Genomic DNA, 24,974 nt, shown 5'->3' on the forward strand with positions numbered 1-24,974 from the left:
CTCGTGATTAATCTAATTGAAAAGCCAAATAGGAAGTTGTCGCCTTTAAATAGTGAACCTTGCTTCCCGGAAGACACACTCTGTTGAAAAACGCGTCAACCAATGACCATCTCGAACTGTCACGTGGTCTCATTATTAATAAACCGCAAAATCGTCGCACGGTCGGCTGGCCACGCCCATCTTGTCAAAGCTCGGAACAGTTCCTGTTTCTCGACTCTGAGAACGCCGCCGTTCGGAATTTTGTTTCTTTGTTTCTTTCTTTTTTTCCCCTCCAGACCCGTTATGACAAACTGAAAGTACGGCCCAGCTTCCGGTACGGTCTGCATTCTTGCAACTCAATTCTGCATCAGCAAGTCATTAAGCTCGCTCCCCAGGCGAGCAGAGGCTGGGACAGAGGCAAGAAAAACGGAGGGTGAGAGACAGCCAGTCTGTCAAGTCCGCTATTCTCGGGCAGCGGACGAGATTTCGGCGAGAACATACGGGAGACGATCGGAAGCTGGACCTGGCAAGTGGCGACGCACCGCGGCCGACGCCCCAAGAGGCGCGTGCAAGTGATTGTTTGGTCCCGATCCCGCTCGCGCCGTTTGAGAATGTCAACTCCAACTGCGTATCGCTAATTACCGAGAGGTCCTGCAGCTAGCCGCGGGCCAAGCCCCTACCCGAGACTTTAGAAGGGAGGATAGGGAGGGATCGGGAGGGACGGGCGATCCCCTCTGAGCCTTTTGAAAAGACGTGCGGCGAAACGCTGCTACAGTCCGAGTTCAAGACATCTTTGTTGAGTTGGCATGATGGGCAGTATTTGGATCAGTCTCGGGTCGGGAAATAAAATTGTTCTTTAATTAAAACAATGGTCTATTCTTTGTTTATATATATATGGTGGTTGATTAAAACAATGGTCTATTCTTTGTTTAGATATTTATGGCGGTATTTGCTTTGACAATGTATGATCAGATGTAGATAGGAATGGAGGTTATGGTGATTGTGTTTCTGTATACAAGATTTTAAACGGGTTGTCGATTCAGATCATGTGTCCTTTGTCCATAACTTTTTTCTGGATATGGAATCAACTTACAAGGCCACGCGTCCGTTAATTTTTCTCTGGGTGCCCTATCATCATCTTTCACCACGTTCATCTATTTCATCCTCAAGGGAACATCATCCCTTCTTCCCTACTTTCACCCGTTTCCCTTGCACATAAAGCGATTCACCTGCATCTTAAAGTATGTGTCAAATGTAATATTGTGTATGAAAACTTGTTCGTGACGGTTTTACACAGACCTCTATATTAGATCGTCAAGATCACACAGAGGAACCATCATGAAGAAATGTTTGTCTCCATTTTCCTATCTTGCAAGTAATGGACTCAGTAGTGACTCTATAACTCCTTAACACAATCACAATCGTTATCTACCTCCCCTCCTCGCTGCTACGCCGTCGTCAATCATCATCATCATTATCGATATTCGTTGGAAATGGAAAACGAGAATATCTTTATATCTATAAACATACATTATTATACTATTTTCTGGTTGCTTAATGTTAAATACAGTAAATGAAGGAGAATTTACAAGCAAAAAGAAAAGAACCACACAAGAAAAGAAAAAGCCACATAACTCCTGAAAAGGACTATTTATTCAGGAATTATGTGGCTATTTCTTGTTTTGTGTGTTTTCGTTGTTGTTGTTGTTGTTTTTTTTTTGGTTTTTTTTTCTTGTAAATGCCTGGACGCAAAATATACTTACATTAATTTCTTTCATGTGCATTTGGAAAATTCATGATGATGATGTGTGATTTGTATAGTGCATACTCACGCTCGTAAGAAGCTTGCTCTTAGCGCTTGAGACAAGAACGAGACATGGACATCACAACAGTACTAATAAAACACAAATAGAGAAAACGCAAAGAGAAATCGGGTAACAAGAGCTAAAAGTGTCGTAACTGAGGATTTTAAGTTCTCAGGATTCTTGTCATCAACAACAGTAAATAGCCTTGGAGTAAAGCAGTGTATATAAACCTCCTCAAAAGCTTATCTTTTCATGGAATGGTAAGTTTTAGAAGACTATGACAGTGAGCACCGTCATCAACCTTCTCATTTAAAAAAAAAAATGAAAACTTCGATGGAAATGCTTCTAAAAGTGCCTTTTCAAATAAATATTCGACCGTTAGTTCTGTCGAATGAAGGCAAACGGAAATCTCAAGATCAAAAGCTACCAATCACCCAACGCTAAATGTTTACAACTTCAAAGACATCAGACTAAGAGAAAATGTATCAACATCCACAGTTCGGTTATAATCATACTCTCTCCACTTCGTTTCTGAGGAGTTGCATCCTGGCTATCGCCACAAGCCCAGAAGCATTAACTACTTGGAAATGCACCGCCACGCGTTGACAAGACAGGAAGATCTTGTTTTTGCTTTCGGTAATTCCTTCTCTTTCGTCCATCTCCCTGGGTCCCCGTCTGTAGTTGACACTGTTGAGATGGAGTGGGCGTATGGGGGTGGGAGGTTAGAGGTGAAGGTTAAGAGACAGGGCTGGCCAAGGATAGGGAGGAAACAAGACAGAACCGTTGGGGGTGGCGGGGTAGGGTCGCTCTGGATGGGAAGCTTATTTCACAAGATCTTAATGGACTGGAGGGCACGCCGACTTGGCGAGAGAAGAGGCTCGCTGCGAGCGGGCGCAACACAGACGCGAGCATGAAGGGCACGTGCGTTGGGACAGCGGCACGTGCTGCACCTCCACAGTCTAGTGCCCCTGGGGTGGGGAACGGGTGTCCGCGGCGCGGGAGAGATACCGGCAGCCATGACTCTCAAGGTTCAAGCGAAACGCCCGTGCGCACATGGTAGTCAGAATTCTTCTTCGTCTGTCCAGTAGACGTCGCATCCTTCGCCCATTATTCACCCCAGCCCACTTCATTCAAAACCTCTTGCATTGAGATCGGCCTGCACATGGAACAATTGCTCGCCGGATATCGTCTGCATGCGCCATCGCAGTTGTAGTAAAAATTTGATAGGAAACTTTGGGGGCATGGAGGCGACGAGGTGTGCATTCTCCAGATGAGCTGCACAGTCGAAATAAAGAATAAAGACTGAGATGGCTGAACAAGTGGACGCCGAAAGCTAGAGTTTCTTAAAGACTTCCTTTCAGTTCAAGAAATTAGCGCCATATGGATGGTTGCGTGGGATGCCTGAGGCAAGCTTTAAGTCGACAAAGGAATACAGATCGTCTGGTTTTCTGAGATCTGCTTTGCTTTTAGTTATAATCACCAGGCCTGCTTCTTTCACTCCTTTCCGTTCTCTTTAAGTTTCAAAGAAATCACCACCCCTTTTTAATCCCCCTCCCCTGTGGGTCCATCTTCTCGATTTGCCGTCGACAAAACTTGAGTTAGCAATGTGCTTGTAAGATATAGTTTTCACCATATGAAATAAACATTGAAGACCAGGCTATACATAAATAAATGAATGATTTAAAACCAAATAAGTAAATAAGGGAATAGTAAATAAGCATAAACAGAATACTTATAAACACAGCATTTCTGTTTTATGTTGGGAATAATACACGATGCTAGACGGTTTTCCGGTTAAGACTTGTCCTAAAGAACAGTCCACATACGTATATCGAAATAAGTAGAAAAAACAGGAGGCGAGCCGACGAAGTTTAGTGTATGCAGGGTGACATGCTTCTGGTATTCGCATGATATTATACATTAAACGTAATGTACACTCTCAATAACAACCTCTGAGCAATCACCCATCTCCAAAATTTGGTTTATACGTGACATCTTTCATATTTTGTTTCAAAACTATGATTCGTTTCACATATCACTAATTCGAGAAAAATCCGAGTACTAATTAACGCGTGCTCTTTCTTGAAAAGAACAGCTAAAACGAGACACTCAATGATATAAAGATGTCTAAAACATGGATTCGGAAAGTTTATGTAGGTTTCGATGCAAGACCCCTCTGTAGCGTTGCCTCTGGACCATAAAGCGTACTGAGAAACTGAGAAACCCTACCTTAATTCTCAGATATATAAATATTATCTTCGTAAGCTTGGGAAAGCAGAGCTTTGGTTTGGCGTTCCCAAAGAAAGGGAGCCTACTTCTTGTTCGATGGAGCTTTGGCGAGTGCACATTTTGCGGTGCTTTCCCTTTGCTCAAGCGCTTTTGTTCTCTTCAGACTATCTGCTTAATAATATGTCATTCGGCGTATAAACGGTTGCCAAAGCACTAATCTAATGAGCAGTTAGTGTGTTTCAATATCTTTAAGTAAGAAAGTGGAACTGATCTTTTTTTTTTTAAAAAATACCAGGATAATCATATTCGTGAAAATAATATCAATGCATTGTAGATATACATTTATGTACTGCTGAAAGAGAGAAAATCCACAGAAACTATTATGTGTGGCAACAAAAACGGTGAAAATAATCTCTCGGTTTAAATGTAGACATAAATACTACAAACTTAAGAAGTGATATACTAAAATCGTAATACCGCTACCATCATGATCACCAATATCACCACCACCATCACACCATGTTGCTCAGAACTAAAGACTATTAGTCCAGAAGACCAATATTGTTACAGTCTGATTGTTGTATCGTTTTAGGTAGTGAGGTTCTCGAAATAGCTCAATGAACCCTCGGCAATCTCTAGGTATACGCAGAGCCTCCGGAGTCCTTGAAAAACAAAGCTGACTACAACTCCCTTGGCGTTGCCAAGGTGGCCGGAAGCTGGCGCTCATCGCCACGCACCGAAACAACCTCAGAAAGAACTGTTGGCGGATGCAGAACTTGGCCACTTTTACCTAAAACAAATCTTCGTCTTGTATGTGCACTTCCTCGACAATCAGCGTGAAAGTCTTCGAATCTGGATTCCTCAAAACCTCGATCTCAATTACAAGCAAATGACCCACTATATGTGTATAGCTACGAAAGTCTGCAGGACATCCATTTATTATTACTAATATCAGCCCCCACCTTTCTACAGCCATGGTCTGCTAGTCTTTATTCCATGTATCATCTGCGGTCTTGCCGATTACGCATTTATCTTTGGGTCACACTTAGGTGATGTTTATTTGTACACAATCCATAATAGCGTATGGATTACACGTCCAGCAAGGGGACGTGTCAGTCTAAAAACTCTTTAAGTGAGGGTTCAAAAACATAAATTTGAAGCTTATCAGATAATTACTTCATATCCAATTGACAAAAATTATAAAAACACTCCCAAAATTAAAAAAAGCTTTTTAAAAATCTAAAAATAGGCTACAGGAACGAACTGTCATATAGGGAACAAAATTCTGCCTGTAGTATAGTTATGTCGGATGTAAAGGCCGATGTATAAGATGTCTGGTGACTTAGCTCTCTCTCCTTCACACACACACACACACGAACGCAGTTGCGTAGGAAGGTGCATGCTCAGCTAGGTTGGTGGGGGGTAAATTCCATGCTAACAGTGAAAGACGTTCACATTCTTTGAACGGGTGTCTTCCACTTCTTCTCTTTGAATCACTCTCTTTATGATGTTTTTCGCATATTTATTAACTTCGTTGTGTGATCGTTTTCATCTTAACTGTAATCATTCGTCTACGTGGAAAAAAAATCGTAGTTTCATGTCTTACAAAAATATAATCACTACCTCGTATGAAAAATAATGGTTTCTTCTTCCTCTCTTCTCAGCTATGCGTGAAATAAGATTTTGCACACACAAACGAAGAGCTCTTGCTGCGGATTTTTCCCCCTTCTGTAAAACACATTTTAATTATATTGTTTATCACCTTAATTACTCGCGCTTTAAGCAGATAAAGAGATGACGACAGCGTGTTGTAAACGCTTTTTTGTGCTGCACTGCGGATGACCTACTCAGCAGCATCAAAGTGTTCTTACCTAATAATCCCCACAACATAATGAAAATGGAATTAAAAAAAAAACAGAAATATAATTTAAACATCGTTTCAGTTGTCTAAAAAATACGAGAGAATAATGTCTCAGCTACAGACAACAGTGGTCGACATATTAAATATTATTGACCTCTGTCTTTGTTGTGTACCTTCATTCGCACTGTTAAGAAGACTCCGCCTCATTCTTCACTAATTCGCGTGAGTAAATTCACACATTTGAAAAAGAATAGTTTCAGTCTTCTTTAAAAAATAATGACATTTTGTATTAATCACAATTTAAGCGATGCGATCACCGGGCCGGACGCAGCCTCGTTTTCAAGTGCGTCTGCACCGGAAGAAAGCTGGGGAGCAGCAAGAGAACATTCGTGGATTGACAAAGCACCTGGTGGAATGCTCCAATAAACTCAGGTGAGAACTGGCTTTTGCTGTCAGTAACAATAATTACTAGCTATTTACACGTGAAAATAGTCTCAAAATCTACTTCAGTTACTCATTATTTTTCAGTTCGCTGGTTTTTAGCGAGAAGAGATCCTTTTTGTGATCTTGGGGAGCGAGAGCCGTCACAGTGGGTTGGGCAAGATTTTGTAAGGCAAGCCTTCCTGTTGCTGTGTCGCCCTCATAACTTGGCAGACGATTCTGCAGGACTCACTCCCTTTCTTGTTCTAGTGCCCTAGAGCTGAGAAAGAATGGACGTTTATCGGTGTCACGTATTAAATATTTCCGTGTCGTTCATGCTACGAAACCGTAACTGCCACCATCTCATCGCAGTCGGCTGCTTGATCTATTCGCAGCCAAAGTGAAAAAGAAATGAATCACCTTCAGTCATCGGAAATAAGAGACACAGGCTTATAGTACGTGTTTGAAGGACTTCGATGTTTTAGAGTTGAGTGAATGCTGTACATTTTCCGACTCAGTATGGAGAGTAAGAGGATTAAATTGGTCATAACGGTGAGGCTGAGCAACACACACGTCTTTTGTTTTCGCCAATGATAGCCATCTGATGATTTATTTTTTAAGTCAATTTTAATCGAAATTATCAATATAAATATAGTGTTCAAATTTCAGTATTAATGTGTTTAAAAATTAAATGCATACTGCATATTATATAAATCATAAAGTTTCATAAATCATGATTTTAAAATACAAATTTTCACTATTTTTTGGAGAAGACTAAAACTAATGTGAGAATTTAGTCATACGCATTAGTGAAGAATCAGGGAGACTCTATTTAACAGTGCAAATAAAGATACACAACAAACATTTTTTTTTTTGTTTAGTCTACTGACAAGACATTTAAATTATATTTCTGTTCTTTATTTGATTTTACGTACTTTGTGGGGATTATTTGGTAAGGATACTTTGGATCCTGCTGAGTAGGTAATGAAGACCAAAATAGACTAACAACATGCTTAATGCTGTTGGTTTGGTTATTACTTTAACTGTAGATTACTCATATATCCTGAAAGATATTTTTAGCTGCGCGAATATTTTCAACTGTTAGCTTTCATGAAAGAAAAGATCAGCTTGACTGCCTTTTTAAAATAGTTGTCATTTATACAAAATTTATTTTTATGTATTTGTTTTGATTTTATTTGAAATTTATTTTTAAGATTAAAAATCCATCTTCTTCAGTCTGTATATCGTTTCACAGTTAACAGTGTGTATGTTAGCGAGATAAAATTATATGAATTTGCAATAAAGGAGCTTAATATTATGCTAATGTTTGCACTTAATTGTGCAGAGCCCTTGCAAATGTTTTGGTTTTTTTGCAGTGATCACTAGCATTTCTTTACGTGTTATGTCACAGTCTAAAATCTTAGGGATGACTTATAGTCAAGTTGATCAAATGCTTCTTGAACATCAGGACTTTGTAGTACATGACAACAGCACAGTTTTGCAGAGCTGTTCACAGTTATCTTAAAAATGAAAGAAAAGAATGTAAAATAAAAGGTAAAGGAAAAAGAATGTAGTATTTTAGTATAAATAAGTGGTCTCTCTGCAAATGTTTTATTTGTGATAATAAATTACTTAAGACAAAAAATGTAAGATATTTTTCAACTAGAAACATCTGTTTGAAACTGCTCACAGCACTGCTGTATAGTTCTGTATTTAGCAAAGATTTTCTTGTTCAAGATGTTTTCTAAAAAGTTAGGAAAGATATCTATAAGAACTGCTTTTTGAAATTAGATATTGAACTTACCTTTGAGCTTGTTTTAGAAAGATAGATACCTTAGTTTAGTGGCATTTGCTCATTCTTTCATACTGTTGTTACTGCCACAGCACTACCACAATCAAGCATAACGCATGCAAAATATTGTTATGTTTAATAGAGCAGGCCAGGAAAGTCATGGGTAAAAACCAGCGTATGACTGCAAGATATGATATCTTTATATCCTCAGTTTATAGATACAGTAGAACAATGCATACATCCTAGTCTGATTCACTATAGGTTCTGGATACAGTGCATAAGAGCTGTTTCTGCGAGTATGTCTAACCTTGATTCTGCTGCTGCTATATAAGATGCATATGAAATTGTACAGCTATCTTCACAAGAAAACATATTCATTTTCTTAAATCTACATTTTACTGGTAAATAATATTTCCAGAGCCACAGCTATCACTGTCACTATCACCATCATCTCTGCTGTCCACTTTTCCTGTCACACCTTCATAATTGTTTACACACCATTTACACAATAATAAGTTGGTGACAACTGCACTGACACAAAAAGAATAACTCTCACATAATATTTATTACGGTTTATTGCATTGCTTTTTGTACTTGAAAAATTTGCTCCTGTACTTCTTTTGTGCTAAGTTAGACCGGCCTCATTTTTTTTCCAGTTCTGAAACTAACAGTTTCCTTGTCAGTATAAGCCTTAAACAGTTTTATTAGATTCAACTACTGTGCAGTCTGACCCTCATAGTCAGGAAAATAAGCTGTTTACCATTTGATGACCATTATTTTGCCCTTCCTTTATAATTTTATGCTGCTTTCATTCAAAATTTTCATGGATGCAAAATGTATAGTTCTGCATTTACCTTCTCGTATTGTTTGTAGGTGGCTGACATTCAATTCATACAATGTGAGGCCTGCAACAGAGTTGTTGACTGGAGATAGGAGCTTTGAGTTTGTGGTTTATCAACGGTGGTGACACTATCATTCAGATTTTGGTGAAGACAATGTTTGGTGTTGACTGTGCTACTGGACCATGTCGAACATGAACGGGCTGAAGGTGGGAAAGTACACACCTAGCAGCACCATCCACACAGAGCCTCTCACCAGCAAGTACGATATTTTGGGAGATATTGGCAGGTAATTGACTTTCAGAAAATCTTCTGTATTGAATCTTTGCTTTTTTGTTTTGTTTTGTTTTACATTTCTGAGTTATCTCTCTCCTGGAATTTTGTTTTTCAGCTGCATCATAACATATTTGTGCCACTATTTCACAAGCCTCTTCCTTTGTTATATTCCTAATCTTAGCAGATCATAATATATTGATAACTATCACATACCTTTCTTGAGACATGAGGTGCCCATACTTAATGCTGAGACATGATGACAATGTCTTTGTGAAACTGTTAGAAGTTTAACAATAATAATAAATTAAAGGATGAAAAGAACATCACAAAAATTTAGATAAATAGAGCATAGAGGAGTGTTGGATATCAACAAAGAAGCAAACAACTTGAGAGGGAATATTTGGTAGACTTGATGTTAAAGCTGGATAGGGAGTGGAGATTGCTCAGCTCATATGATGCAGAAAGTGTGAAAGCTTGCTATAGGACTGGTTTGCAAAAAAAAAAAGGCTAATGTGCAGAAGAAATGCCATAGAGAATAGGGGGCATAAAGTGCTGTTGGGTGCAGGCTTGGAACAAATCAAAGAGCAGTTTGCTAGTATTGTTGAGGCAGATTATATGTAGTTGGGATACCTAATACTAAAGCATTGATGGCAGAAACATATGAGGAACATAAGTTTAGAATTAGATGGGTATCAGAAACTTTAAATGTTTTATGTGACAGCTTCATTGTTAGTAATTAAACAGCTGCTGGGTGAAAAAGGTTGGCAAGAATTAAACACTAAAATAAATATATGATGATGATGATGTAGTTTAATAACGCGCTAGTATCCGCATCACAAAGATGCGCTCAATGCGCGGTGATCCCAGCAGCCACCAAACTGCAGGTCAAATGATAACTTCAAATAAGTTTAAACAAGTGAGTCTTAAGATTTTTCTTGAAAGATGCAATACTATCAGACTCCTTGGTCGAGAGGGGAAGCGAGTTCCACAAAAGTGGGGCTACATTGGAGAAGGATCTAAAACCCGCAGTCTTCTTGTTAGTATTCCCTGACTGACTGAATAGGCAGTGGTATGTAGTTTGTGTATTTATATGCACACTTTTCGGTTCTTCAGATACCTTATAAATAATCTTCTGTTCCTTGAAAGATCTAGATCGGTAGGTTCTGCCATCAGTATAGGTGTAAAACTTAGAAAATGTCATGATGTTTTTCACATAAAAGAGAAAGAAGAGGGTAAAAGGATAAAAGCAGTTACATTGGAAAAACAGATGACAGATATGTCAGAAGTAGTGACATGTCAGATTGATCAGTGAGGTGTCAGACATTTCAGAACTATAGACTTGGTAGTTAGCATTGTTTGACAGGTCAGGAGCAGAGGCTGTGGTAGCAAGGGCAAAGGTTGTGGGAACTGATTAATTTCCAACTTTAAAATTTGAAGCAGACTGAAAACATATGTACTAGTCTTAATGTCTTGACCTACTGACTACTTTCTTGCAGTTGGACATTCCCCCTTTTTTTCAGCTGTACACTAAGGACTTGGAAGAAATAAGCTTATGTCACTGGCATTGTAAATTAACATTAACTACTTATGCCAGTTGTTAATAGGTTTGGATTATTTAGAGCTTACCTAATACTGTGGCAAGACAATTCCAGGACACGCCAACCATAACCATTCTCCAGTGTAGCTATTCTATATAGGCCTCCAAAATGTCTCTTACTTAGTTCATATTGTGTTCACCAAGAGATGTTTAATTTTATTCTCTGCCACTGGCATAACATCCACAGTAGCTGCAAGGTTCATGATCAATAAAGCTTAAGATGGACCACAGCTTTAGACAAGTAAAATTCTTGTAGAACCAACTGATAGACCCGCTAGGCAATTAATGGATGTTTGGAGCAACTGTAATTAATCAGCTACAGCCACAATGGCAAAGTGGTCCCTGAATAGCAGTCCACATCTGAGCTCAGCAGAATAATTTATGTATGCATGTATCTCTTGTATGCATGCGTTCTTGTGGATTCAGCATTGTTTCTTGCACAATGTTGGGTTCTTCTAGGGTAGCCGATGACTGCATTTTTATGATTTAGTAGAAATGCTTCTATTCTGCACTCACAGACTTACTACAAAATAGCATGAATTCATTTTAAAGCAAAAAACAGGTGTTGGGGAGGGAAAGTACTTTGGTCATTTATTTTTCATTAATGATCTAAACAGACTAAGCCAAGATATGTGTATATACACACACACATATCACTCTTTTCATTAATAAAACTCATGTTGTGGTTCTTGTAACTTATTCTTCAAAATATTGTCTTGGCTGCAAGGCAGAAGTAGTGACAGAGCTAACCAACATGTAGGTAATCTTGTGACTTTGTAGCGTGATTGACCAAAGACACAATCAAGGGATCATTATTTTTGCCAGATTAGTGCAGTGTGATTTTCCCTCTTCAGGCAAGTTGAACTGCTACACCTCAGATACAGTGTTCAAATCACTCTTTGTCAAACTGTATTCTACAACATTCTGGCATGGGCAATCCACATCCACTTACCTGCTGCCATTTCACTGGTGATTTTTCTCTTACAAGTGCTCTTCAGACTAACTTATATTTGACAAGGTAGAAAGCTTTGATCCTACTTAACAGCGCAGTTGTGGTTCTGCTTGTGCCTTAAGAGATATTCAGTTTCTTTTTAAAACCAGTCATACTTGTGACTTGATATGCTGATGGTATCTTCTAAGAAATCCACGAAATTTTCATACAGCTTAAATGTCTTTCCCAAGTACCATTGTTCCTATTGCAGACATTTGAATTCCCTGTTTTAAAGTTAGGAGGAGTTGTTTTTGTTATTTGATGTGTGCGTGAGTGCATGTGAATTAAGTGCACATGGGGTAACTGTGTGATAGAATAGCTACGGCCATGCAGGCAATAAGCTTATCATGACCACCTCCTGGGTAGGTTTAGACTTTAATTTTCTGCAGCACGAAAGGCTTTGTAGTTAACTTCAAGGCCCCAGAGAGGGTGCAACAAACCATGACAAGAATTACAGAATGTAATATGCTAAATTTTAATCCCTAGATTTATGCTAGTGCTGTTCTGTATGTAGAGGAAAGTGCCAAGACCAGCACACTTTAGTGTACCTGTGATATCAGTCTTCGTCTTTGTCAAAGTGCACATTCATGTAACCATATCAGTGTTATCATGTCTCAGATTTTTTCATTTTGATCCAAAAAAAAAAAAAAAGAAAATGTTTCTGGGGAGATAGCTTAAAGCACAAACTCATTTTCTTTCATGCTGTTTTTTCGGGGTCTGGCATTGTCTTTGATCTACAAGAGAAAATGAGATTTTTTTAATTAGTGCATTCATTACCTAAAACATAACAAAAACTGCAGACCACCCCAAAAAAGTTCTGTTTTGTTTACATTCCAGCCGGTTGGTGTTCCTGCTCTCATCTATCTACCATATGTGAAGGACTTGTTTTTCTCAATGTGAACTGTTTTCTGGGCGTTTATTTAATAGAATTGTTGGACTGCGGAAGATATTAGGTTGTATAATTACTGGCTCAGGCCAGGCGGGTGAGGTATGATTCACCTTTCCTCCCTTTTGCCTCTGGACACTGAAAGGTTTTTCATTATCAGTCACTGTCAGTTGTTGGTCCCAATTTTGTGATAAGCAACCAGACTGCCTTATTATCAAATAGGAAGTTCAACAAGTTCTGAAAGAGATTGCACCTAGCTGCACATATGTGGGGGATGTGTGTGAGTGAAAGAAAGAGAGAGAAAAAAAAACTTAAAAGTGAGAGAGCACTGTTTGCTTACAATGCCTCAAAATACTATCATGTCAAAATCAGAAGTGATTCAATCATTTCTTCAGGTTTACAATATGTATAGACTGTCATCATGATGATACAAAAGCCTGCAATTGTGGAGTGTTTAGATGTCATGACTGTATGAAGTTCAGTGAAACATCATTAACAGTAAAACTAGGCAGTTGAGCACTGATTTCTGTTTGAAATCATCTGAAGTTATTTGTGTTTGAGGAAGAAAATACCTTCTCTCTCCCTTTCTCTCTCACACACATGCATGCACACACTCTCTGCTCAAACTAGACTATGTGTGTGATATAAACTAACATTGGGTAGGGTGTGAACACATCTTGAAGGTGTGAAGAGCAGCCAGTGAAGGTGGGTCTGTAACTGCAGTGTGGGACAAAGAAGCAGCAAGCCAAGGGATTCAGCCTAAACGCCTGTGATTAAATGTAGCAGGTGCCCTCAAGAAAGAGAGTACACTCCCCATAAGTCTGTAGGAGTATGACAGCATTAAGGCATATTTATAGCTAAATGTGTCGCAGATGTGTAGTTCTAACATGATCAGATCTGCTGGTGTAGTCCCTGAACATCAAACAATTTGTTCTTTTGAGGCAGATAAAGTTGCATTGTCCATTTTCATTTTGTCAAAATTTCATTTGAGGAGCCTAAAAGAAGTGGAAGGGAGGAAAAGCAGTGAATAAACAATTAAGTAAACTATTAGATCACTATTGCAAACAAGGGAGAGAGGTTTGTACAACACAGATGAGTGCTAGATCAGAAGAGGTGGGTATGAAACATTCCAGCCTCGTGGAGGTGGTGGGAGTTGAAAGCAAGTCACCCGCCAGGGAAAACGCACCTGCGGCTGATCTTTCCTCAGAAATATGGGTAATATGAGACAGGTGATAAGATGACTCGAGAGTTTGCAGCAGATAGGTCATGAGGTGGAGAACAAAAATACACTATAGCCAGAAAGAGGTAACAGTTGCTTGTATTACTTATGGGGTCCTAGCTGTTGACTTTAAAAAAAGCAAATGGAACTCGATAAAGAGCCAAGCGAATGGGGCGACCCTACAGAAGGTTAACACAAATAAGACGTCGACCCACGGCACGCTTCTAGTTCAGATATTCTGTATGAAGAGCCTCCACTAGAGCATTCGTAGACATATAGGTGTTAGTGAATGCACTAACTTTCGAGGCAGCACGGCATTCCAATGTCACAAAAGCGAAAATGCCGCCCATCGAGTTGAAGAAAACAGCAGGAAAGGTTTGGGTGAGCGGTGGAGTTGAGGTGTTTCAGGCAGCACCTTGAGTAATCGCTACAGTGATTTATAAGTGTCCGTCCGGGCTTCATGCTCTGTTTGCCAGGAATAATTCACATTTTCAAGACGGTCTCTGACTCACAGGCCTCTTCCTTCTGCGTACAGACTTGTAGAAGAGGTATTAGGTTTGCTAGTTGTCCGTGGCAGTGACACAGGAGTGGAACGAGGAATGTTTTTGAAAAAAAAAATTCCATATTAGAAATGTTCGCTGATTTATATAGGAACGTTAAAGCAGTCAAAGAAGAACATTTAAGCTTTGCCTTTCATGTGTCCTTCATTAGACACAGTGAACCACTCACGTTTGCTACCGTTACGGCTGCTAACATTCGGGACTCTTCCATTCCATCCGCCTTTAAATTTCAAATTCCGGCAGATACATCCGTGACGGTTTTTCGTGCTTCTGCTCGAGACCACTGGGCATGACAGGGAGGGGCTTTGGTCAACGGGAGGTCGCTAGCCAAGAACAGTGGCTATGAGACTCTTCCAGATCCCCGTACCTTATTTTCCCCGTCGCTGCTAATATTGGAGGACAAGGGTGTCAGGAAACAGTTGAAACGCATGAACTGTTTTGTACTTTTATATGCGCAGACGAGAATAGAATCTCAGTATTAGTTTAATAGACTCGACTGTGAAACATGAGAAGTGGACATGCTTCGTGCTATATCACGTATAACATTACGTTGCTACGTTTTGACATTATTTTTTGGGTCAGGAAAGGGGGAAGGGCGGGTGAGTAAGGTGTTGTGGAGAAAGGGTACTTGATACTTCAAGCCCCCCCAAGCAGGAGCCATCTGCCGGCTTGCAGAGCTCTTAAAATGCGTAAGCCCGCGGGTAATTAGTTGCAGTTTGCTGCTCACCCAGAGCCCAATCGCACTGGCGGCTGATTTATGGGAGAATCCCTAACCTTCACCTCTCTCGTCTGCCCCCTTCTTGCCTTCCCTGCCTGGCGGCATGTATGCGTGGCTGCTGCTGACAGCGGTTTTCAGACGAAACTCGATGCAGACATGCAGCTTCTCTTCAACAAGTCGGCTTTGAGCCGTCGTCGTCCACGGTCTGGTGCACTTCTAAAGAAAGATACCCCTACAGCAAAGACGATGACAGCAATCGGCAAGCAAAAGACATGAAATCAGGCAATTTCAGTGCAGTTGGACATTTCTTACCAGACGACTCTTAAGGACGAATGTACTTGTCTGTGGGCAGTCGTGATGACGTTGGCAGTAAAGAGAAGGGGGAGACAAAAAACCGGGAGGGGGGATATATCACAGCTCCTATTTGTTTTTATTTCTCGATTGATTGCAAAAAAAAAAAAAATGCTTTGTAATTTGTTGCGTGGGTATAGTTTACTTGGAATCTTTCATCCCACCACTCTTTTGTCTTTACATGTCCTACAGACTGTATATTCTTGTTCATTCTTCTTAGTCATAAACACCGAAGGTGTCTGTGTGTTTGTGAAGGGTAGGTGGGTGAATGGAAAGTGATGATGTTGTACACTTGTTAAAGACCTTGCGCTTCCTGCGATTTTCAGACCGTTTTTACGTTGATCCTGAAAAACACAAGTCATCTGTAAAGAGTCTTCAGTCGTCCCATGAAGTGCAGATGACAGGTGACCGCCAGTGTCGATGGTATTATTGAGAGACAGCGGCATAGCCTTTATTCGCGCATTGCCTTTATCCTATACTAGGGAGCCTCGAGAAAGAAAGTGCATTCTCTCCAGTGCAGATGTGACAGGCTGTGCAGTAGGTAAACGATGACTCACTCAAAGTTTGAACTTTCTTGCTTATTGATGTCCTTGTGGTGTCCCTGTACTAACCCTATGCATTAAACGGATTGTATATGTTGAGCACATTCGAGAGGGAGGGTGTGTGTGTTGCTGGTGGGGAGTGGACTCACCTTCCACCCACGAAGAAAACAGATTTGCATGCGTTGAAAGGTACAAGGGTGCACTTTACAACATGATATAGGTCGCGAATATTAGTTGACGGTCGTAGCAACCTGTCCTCTTGGAGTCCGACTTACAATGCATGAGTCACCCTCTATCTCAAGTCCACTGGTTAAAAGTATTCAGCGAGACATTTGTTTTATTTTTGAAGGCTGACGGAGTTCGTCTGACACCAGAAACAGGCTTCATTTAGAAAGGAGGAAGGGCGTTCTTGTTTGATTTAAATAAAGAATCGCGGGTCTCCAGCCGCGACATCTGCGCGCGCATGTTGTTTCTTCATTATCACAAAGCCGTTCTTTTCATCGGGTGCTAAAGGTGAGCCCAGGAGTCTTCCACACCTTCTAATACGCACACTCCAGCGGGGAGCCTCTTCAACGAAGGTAAAGACGAGAAGAAAAGGTGGAAAGCAAGATTGGTTGGGTGAAAGCAGGTAGTAGTTGCAGCAAAAGTATGGCTGGCCTCTATGGAGGTACCTCCGTCCTACAGGGACATGGAGGACGACACAAGCCAGTGCCCTCGCTACTCGCGCCACGCGGGTAGATGTAGTAAATCGGCCGGACCTCTGATAACCTTTGTCGTGCTGGGTCACGAGGTGTCGCTGCTTGATTGTGTCACACTTTGAACGGTGACGTGCCGTTCACTGGTGTTAAACACAGCCTTGTATAATAACCGATCGCCTTAGATGTGGTGGTGACGTTAGTGCCGTGATTAGGATTTTATTACTCCAACGTGTGAATGTACTTGCCACCTGTGATAGAACCACGCGAAGAGGGTAATCGTAGGGGGAAATTGAACCATCGTGTTTTTTCTCGTGAGATCATCATGTTGTACAATAAAATAATGCCATTAGCTACCTAACAAGTCGACGTCTCCCATTTATTTCTAAGTATATTGGCTAAGCATAAAAGCCCTTAGTAGCCAGACAAATATTGTGGAACGTAAGAATGGTTTATTTCTTTTTTTTATTTGCCCCTCACGTAAAATGTTGCCAGTATCAACATATTCAATCATCTGCGTCTTATTAAAGGACTGGTGGGGCGCAACATTGTTTTCTGATGGTAAAGCTCAGCATAAGATGTTATTTCTCCAAATCAGCTACACAGGTGTCATGATTTTATATGGAACACTTTACATTGTAAAAGCTTCAGCCAGTTAGAGCTTGAAGCATATCTGTACAAACGTGACGTCACAGCTTGGGTCTTTTCTGTGTATGGTGATGTTTTTAGGTGTGTATATCGAGAATGAAAATGATGTACTATCCCAGATTTAGGGAAATAGCATTTAGGGCTAAGCTTTACAGAATCACTAACAAATGCACCTTTTAAAAGCTGTCATACGGAGGTAGGGCAAATGCCTACCACACTCGAGTGACTATGCGCGTTTGTGCGTGCAAAGAGAGGAAGGGTCGGGGGACATGTCGAGGCTCCACTGTCTTGTTTATTCAGTAACGCAAGTTGCAGCATGTGCGAACATAAATCTCGAAAGAACAACATCCTGTGAGTCACACCAGTTCCTCTGCGAGATAAATAAGGGACGCCAGCTGACAATCCCCTTAAACACAAGTGCACGAGCGCAGCCTTTGTCGTTGTCCAATGACGCCGTCAAGAGCGCCATCGTGCGGCTGGAGGGACAGGCCAGGCTGCCCATCCACACCAGCATGGCTGCGGAGAGGAGCGGCATTGCCGTGCAAACAGAAAAATCGTGTATGTCCGCCAAGCGACCCAGCAGCGCCGTCCAAAAGTAGGAAAGTCAAGCAAAGAAGGCTGAATAATTTTTGGACCGAGCTCTTAGTGTGCAAGAGTTCATCAGGTCAGGCGGTTAGGGCAACTATTTGCACTATCGGCGCTAGTCACGCAAGAGCGACTGAAGAGCGAAGAGCATGCACAACTGCAGCAGCGCGCGTAGACGTTAGTTGTGTGACTACAGCGACCTTCCTGGGTAGGATCGGAAAATCAGTTGTTGACCCCGGGTGGAGTGCTTCACGTAGTTGTGTAATGTACCCGATCGCTCGCGGCGACGCCAAGGTTTATTAAGGTCATTGTTAACGGACTAATATAGACGAAGAAGTGGCTGTTTGATCAAGTAGTGATATAACTGTCACATCTTCGCATATCTTTGTCTTACTGTCGGCCATGTTTGTCCGACAAAGACCGGCTTTAAAGATGGGGTTCCCGGTGTGGGGCTAACGTTTAGGCTGATCGCAGGGTAAAGACAAATCAAACAAATCAATACACAGTGTGTATGCGTCGCACAAGTCGGGAGAAAAGATGGGGGCATCGCCCGGGCAACGGGTCGTCGATGTCATCATTGGCTGCAAGACTTGAAAGGGGCAGAACCCAATTCACATGCAATGGCGAGGACGTCTTAATTATACCGTAACTACCATCGTAGAAAAACATCTTCGTAAGGGATCTATGCTGTACTCGGATTCACAGCCAGTACAAACAGTTTTTGAGGACATTCAGTACAGTTGAGCTCATGCTGCGGGTAACGGATTCACGAGAAGTGAGGTTAGCGCCGTCTTCAAATGAATTTTCCAGAAGACGGAAGAAATCTCTCTTTGCGCGCGTATGTGCGTGTGTGTGTGTGCTCTTGCCAACACGCATAATTGTGTGTGGAGGAAGACCATACACCATGAAGAATTTCCTGGTGAGACTTTTACCATCTGTTAGGAGAAGAGGAGGAGGTGGCTGGACTCGTGCCTGAGAAGAAATGGGTGACATTGGGAGCTACACGGTGAACTCTTGCCGAGTCTGAAGGCTGTTAACGCGCTCCTTATCGTCGGCCTTCACCGCAGACTCGTTTTCTTTTTCTTTTGTTGTATCATCAACACCCGCCTGTCAGCGAAGGTGATGTGGGGGAAAAAACGCTTTTTCTTTACGGCTTTAGGGAGGCAGGTGCATGGCGCAGGACGCAACATAGTCGACACTGAGTCACGGTTTGCACAGACAAATCGGTCTGGAAACTAGGATAAAGTTGAAGGATGTGTATGTGTACGTGAGAGAGATGAGAGACTACACCAAGAACCTAATCCACACCATAAGCACGGGGGGGGGGTTGCATGAGGAGAGAAGGAGAGTGAGTTTTGATAGGCAATCGAAGACTGTATGTTGATCAATGGTTAGCCAAAAGATGTGAAAGTTGTTTTTTCCCCTTTTAAATAGAAGAATAGATTTTAAATAGAAGAATAAATACCGAATATTCTCCGCCTTCGTCAGCATGGTCCATGAAGGTGAGCCTATGCTTCTGTATGCCTCCAAATCTTCACCTCCAACCCTCCCCCCAAATTTCCGATGAGTAGGTATATTACATGAAATCCATACAACATGCTGCTGTACTGATGGACTTGTGTGGTTGCATGTTCCTTCCACATAATACATTCGTAATACAACTTTTTATGCTGAGTCCAATCTATACCATCTGCGCTAATTTAATGGACGCAATAGACGGAGGTTGCAGATGAATGCTGTGCATAACTGATGCCGTGATATGTCTTCATTTTGCAGAAATGGCGCGTTCATCCCTAGTGCCATTACCACCAACACCTTCATATCATCTCTCCCTAACCTTCTCGACTTTACATCGTTCCCATAAGAAAAAATAAAATGTTCCCATTTCCACCTTAGTGCGCATGCGCGTTGGATGCGAAACATTGACGCAGAAGCATGTGACTGAGATGCGACAGCTGTCGAAGTGAACGGTGGGTGTTGCGGGGGGTGGGTGGGTTTGAGTGGGGGGGGGACTGATTTCGCGTTAAGCCTCTCTGCTCATTATCACCAGCTTACAGACGGGTTTTATGAGAATAATATTATTTCTACTCTCTAACCAGAGGTTATAAGAGTTCAAATGTAGATTTTTTATCTTAAACTCTCGGACTCGATCAGCACCTGTCAGGCCATGCGCCGCGACTGGTGGGGTGGTGCGGGTAAGGGGTGGAGAGAGAGAGGAAAGTGTGCTGACCAGCACGTGACTGTTACAGAGGCGGCATGACGTGTTCAACTCGTTCGCTCTTCACAGCCGGAAATGACGTGATGAGCGCTTTGGTCTTGCGGAAGTCGTCTATGCTTCTGAACCGAACCTTATACATTTTTTTTCTTTTCTTTCCTGTACAGTACTTAACCCTGTAGTGTAGCACTTAACACGTCCAGGGTGCATCGTTCAGGACGGCCATTCACCGGGCTGGAAGAAGACGTGCACACGCATGCAAGCGCGCGCTCGTGTTTGTGTGTGTGTGTGTTAAAAACATAAGAATACATGCCAACACACGTCCGTACAAACAAAACGTATACTGTGTGTTTAGCGGGAATTGAAAGTTATCAAAGATGTGAGAACAATAGTCGTTCTGTGGTTTAAATTGGACGAGGAAAAAAAAAATGAAACGAACATTATTGTATTAAAAAAAAAAACAACCTGGCGTGAATCGTTGTATGTAGATAAATTATGGGAGGGGGAGAGAGTCAATCGTCTCGAGAAGGTTGCTTCCCTGACATTGACGTCGTACTGAGATCCTACCTTTGACCTACAGAACTGTGAGTCCGTTGTCTCCATTGAGCACACTGGATCCAGGCTGATCAGTATTGGGTCAGGAGGCAATGGCTAAAGGTTACATGTCGACTATAATGGGTAACTAGAGCCACTGAGTTCACTTTTTTATCCCTCAATTGTGTAAAGCATGTGTGGCCCCATACTTCGATTTTGTGCGTAGTTGTGTTGTATCGTCGTCGTCGTCATCATCATCATCATCATCATCATCATCATCATCATCATGGTCTTCGTTGTTGTCATGATTATTATTATTTCCTGTGCAGGGGCAAGTTTGCGGTGGTGCGCAAATGCATGAGCTTGGAGAGCAAGGAGATTGTCGCCGCCAAGGTGATTCGCAAGCGGCGAAAGGGCAAGAGCTGTCGTGAGGAGATCCTGCGCGAGGTGGTGATGCTAGAGTACGCCATGGCCCACCCACGCCTCGTGCGTCTCTGCGAGGTTTACGAGACTCCGACTGAACTCATCCTGGTCACCGAATAGTGAGTACAATTCATACTTGTGTATCGTATCATTAAAAAGTGTGTGTGTGTGGTTTTGTTTGTTTTTAATGCTCGCTGGCTTGGCATTTTAGGTCGGTCGTCCGTGTTTCTGGCAGAATGGGTTGGTCCTGTAAAGATAAGTAATAATGAAGCGGGGCAAGTGGTTGCCCCTGGGAAACACGGGCAATCCACGGCAAGCGTCGCGTTTTCGAAGTTATTAAAGCGCTGTCCAGACCCCGCGGATGTTTTTATCAAAAACAGTGTCCCGATGCCTTGAGGTGAAAAACATAAAGTGCAGGCGCTTGATACTAACATGTATTTGTTTCTTCTTGCAGTTAATATTATTGTTGTGTGTAGCATTAATTATTTACGACGTATGGTTCAACAGCAATGAACTAATTTTCCATAGTTTACAATCTATATTTTCTCCGACCAGGCAAGAGCACTTATTAACCCTCACTCCAGACTGCTGCGTTTGCGCTGTGAGCTGGGCGTGAGAGTCGAGGAGCCAGGTGTGCGGAGGTGCGCCTTTTTCAGCAGCATTTGCCTATCAGCGACAAGGATAACATCGGTGGTTTTGCATATCCCGACAGATGTTGCAGTTGTCGTATGTCATGTCCCGTGGTGAGCTGGAGGGTGGGGTTGGGTCACCATGATGACTGACAATTTAGGCGCCGGCGTGTCACCCACCAGCTTGACAAGTGTGTGGGTTTTTGTGAGGTGCAACGCCTTGCGCATTCGCAACGGACCGTGTCTGTCATGCGTGGAGGCACATGAAACACACACACACTCGGCTTCATCTTACAGACTGGCGCAGATCGAGTCGTAGCAGCCAACACGTGTCACGTACTTGTATTTTATTATGGGCTAAACCGAGTAAAAAAAATACTTTCACATGAGGGGGAATGTTAAATTAGTTATATTTCCCGAAGTCTGAGCGAAATGGATTTCATTTGCGAGATAAAAACTTCTGAACGTCTCACCTGGGTTTTGGAAATAGGTCAAGATCTCATTTCCGGCGATGTTTTAGAATGTAGGTTGACGAACTAGGTCGCGCCCCATCATCATATCCTCGAAACGTTTGCATTGGCTGCGGCTATCAATGACATTAGAAGATAGAAATTAGGTCTGTCGACAAGTGATTTTATCTTTTTTTATACAAAAAATTGTGCAATAAATGCGCCATGTTCTGTTGATTTGCCGACAACATAGCCTTTAACAATGAACAGTTGATTGTGGTTTGGCGAGTGACGAGTACCGTTGGTACTTACTGCAGGGGCATCTGCTTAGATTTGTAATTGATATCTATCTGTATCCGGTAGTATTGCCCGCATTCAACCTGACATTCAGGTGTACTTAACAACCTGTTGGCCTCCTTGGTCCCACTGATGACTCGGGGTCAAGCTGCTGTCATCATTATTCGTGCGTGAGCAGTGTTCACACTTTACAGGGCAAAGTCCTCGACATTTTCTTTTCAAGGCATATCAAAGGAACCTTTAGAGACGCCCGTGGCACAAATTTGTATAAACTCATTTCCTGTTGTCCTTGACATTGAACTGAACGTCTGTAGACTGCAGCTACAAGGATCATCATCCATCGTACTGATTGAAAAAAAAAAATTTCTCTTTGAGTAAGCTGCTCCAGCTTCCTATGTGTCTTTTTACTAAAGTTCAAATAGATTTCTTCAACCTAATATGGACCTTTTTGTAGGGGAGGCTTCTATACGTTGTCTTTGGCCCTTAGTAGGTGTCTAATGAAACGTTTCCCTACCATATGCCTGTTGCATCCAGCTGTGGCTGCAAATCTCTTTAAATTTGCAAATACTACAGCATAATTACCATAATTTCAGGGTATTCTTTCCTCATTTTTTTAAAAAGAGCTTAGAAGTGTAAAATATGTACATTAAATCAAATAGTTTTAAGATGTATGACCATGGCCAAGCAGGAAGGTAAAATACTCATGTAGACCAAAAATAAGTTTGCATTACTAATCGGGTCATGCATCTTTTGGCTTCATGCCTACTCTTGATCCACCCGGTATGAGTAATTTAGCTGAGTGCAAGGCGTTGAGATACTCCCGAGTGCGTTTGTGCACCTGACCCTGACCCCAGAATCATTAAACTGAAGATACTGAGATGCTGATGTCTCAGCTGCTTCCGTCAAGTCCGGCATTTCTTTCCCTGACACCAAGACCTGTGAATTCTGCTTATGAACGGCTGCACTGTGTATTTCCTCATTCACTCCATCAGAGCACAAGAAAGAGGAAGCAATTTACTTACCGCTGTGCAATCAGAAAAGTATTGTTTAGACCCGGGCTAAACTATGTTGACCTCTTGAAGTTTTGTTGACGTTTACTGTCTCCTAACACGTGTTCGGGTGGCAAAGAAATGCGGGTGCGGATGGGTTAGGATGGGATGTAATTGCTTTCGTGCTTTGCTGCTTTCAGAGTTCAGGCAGGCCAAGTCCGTGTCGACTGGATAAAGCTGAGCTATAAACGATAATTTCTGAAGAGAAAAATCGCAGGCAAAAGCACACACATACAAAGGCTGCAATGCTTCTTTGGGTTGTGAAAACCTGGGGAAAAAATTGAAAAGGGGATTTGTCTGTAGGTAGTTTACATCGAATAATTTTAGGATTGGAATTTTTGCTTCTTTACGACTTACAGTGTGGTGTTCTTTGTGTTTGAATTTTTCACTGACGCTTATAAATTTAATGTTCTCTCTATTTTCTTGTCTAGCCTATTATTGTAGTTATTTCTTAAAACAGGATTTGGAGCATGGGATTTTTGGGACAGAGGACTATGTGCGTTAAAGATGATGTACCGCGGGTGTGTGTGTGAAACCCGGGGTTGAAAGAGGGAGATGGGGAGAAGAAATGACGGCTTGATTAGACATCTAGTGTTACATGATAAAATTAAGAAAGCAAAAGGAAATGGATACAATATTGCAGATATTTTAAAGAAAATATAAAGAAAGACGTATTTTCTTTGCTGAAAAAGTAATTAAAGGGAAACGTGCATGCTACCCGAGAGCAAGGCAAGGGCTGCTTACGACAGAGGCATGCCCGTTGACGCTAGCTAGGGTATGCGACGAATCTTTTCTGACAAGTTATCTTGGAATGCTACTGTCTAGACACTGGGACGGCCTTTGTGATTGCACGGGGCTTCACACATTGCAGAATCAGCAGCATTTCTCCTTTTTTTCCTCCCCCCTGGGTAGACAAAGTGTTCCGAGTGTTCACGTGATGCAATGTGCGTACGTTCTTGACGTGGATCGTTTGCCACATTACTGACAAGATTGTTGTTAGGTTCTTTGCCTGGTACCTTTTGTCTTATTGCTTGCTGATATTGTTTTTCACGTGGCACGCATTACGTTTTTACCGGAGACCACAATGACATATGTCCTGAAGACTTTTGTCAGATGTTCTCTACAGATACACGGTGGTGGTGGTGGCGGGGTGGGTGTTGAACACTTTTGTTTGTTGTTTGTTTTTTTGTTTTTTTTGGGGGGGGGGGTGACCGAGAGACAACAGACGGAGACAAAAATCTTACTATTGTTAAAGGTTTCAGATGTCTTCAGTAGGATCTGTGTAAAATGGCAACCAGCTTTTGATGGTTTCTGCGCTCAGTTTTATAGTGGTTTTAGTGCGCAATGTAGCTGGCTCTGTCGAAGTTCTTGACACCAGATATATA

The 24,974-nt window shown here is 41.7% G+C and overlaps 1 protein-coding gene across 3 annotated transcripts in view; it reads left to right on the forward strand.

The window, feature by feature from the left end:
* Positions 1–6,186: 6,186 nt before the first annotated feature.
* The window catches only part of LOC112563685 (serine/threonine-protein kinase 17A-like), a 33,728-nt gene continuing 14,940 nt past the window's right edge, over positions 6,187–24,974 (forward strand). The window contains exons 1-3 of one of the 3 annotated variants that reach the window (XM_025237928.1): positions 6,187–6,306; positions 8,960–9,214; positions 21,072–21,284. In XM_025237928.1, coding sequence (XP_025093713.1) covers positions 9,111–9,214; positions 21,072–21,284 — 317 coding nt within the window. In that variant the 5' untranslated portion in view covers positions 6,187–6,306; positions 8,960–9,110. Of the gene's footprint in view, positions 6,307–6,431; positions 6,847–8,959; positions 9,215–21,071; positions 21,285–24,974 lie in introns of those variants that run through there. The other 2 variants (XM_025237929.1, XM_025237930.1) reach the window with 2 other exon arrangements.

This window comes from Pomacea canaliculata, linkage group LG5, assembly GCF_003073045.1.
Source record: "Pomacea canaliculata isolate SZHN2017 linkage group LG5, ASM307304v1, whole genome shotgun sequence".
Classification (NCBI taxonomy): domain Eukaryota; kingdom Metazoa; phylum Mollusca; class Gastropoda; order Architaenioglossa; family Ampullariidae; genus Pomacea; species Pomacea canaliculata.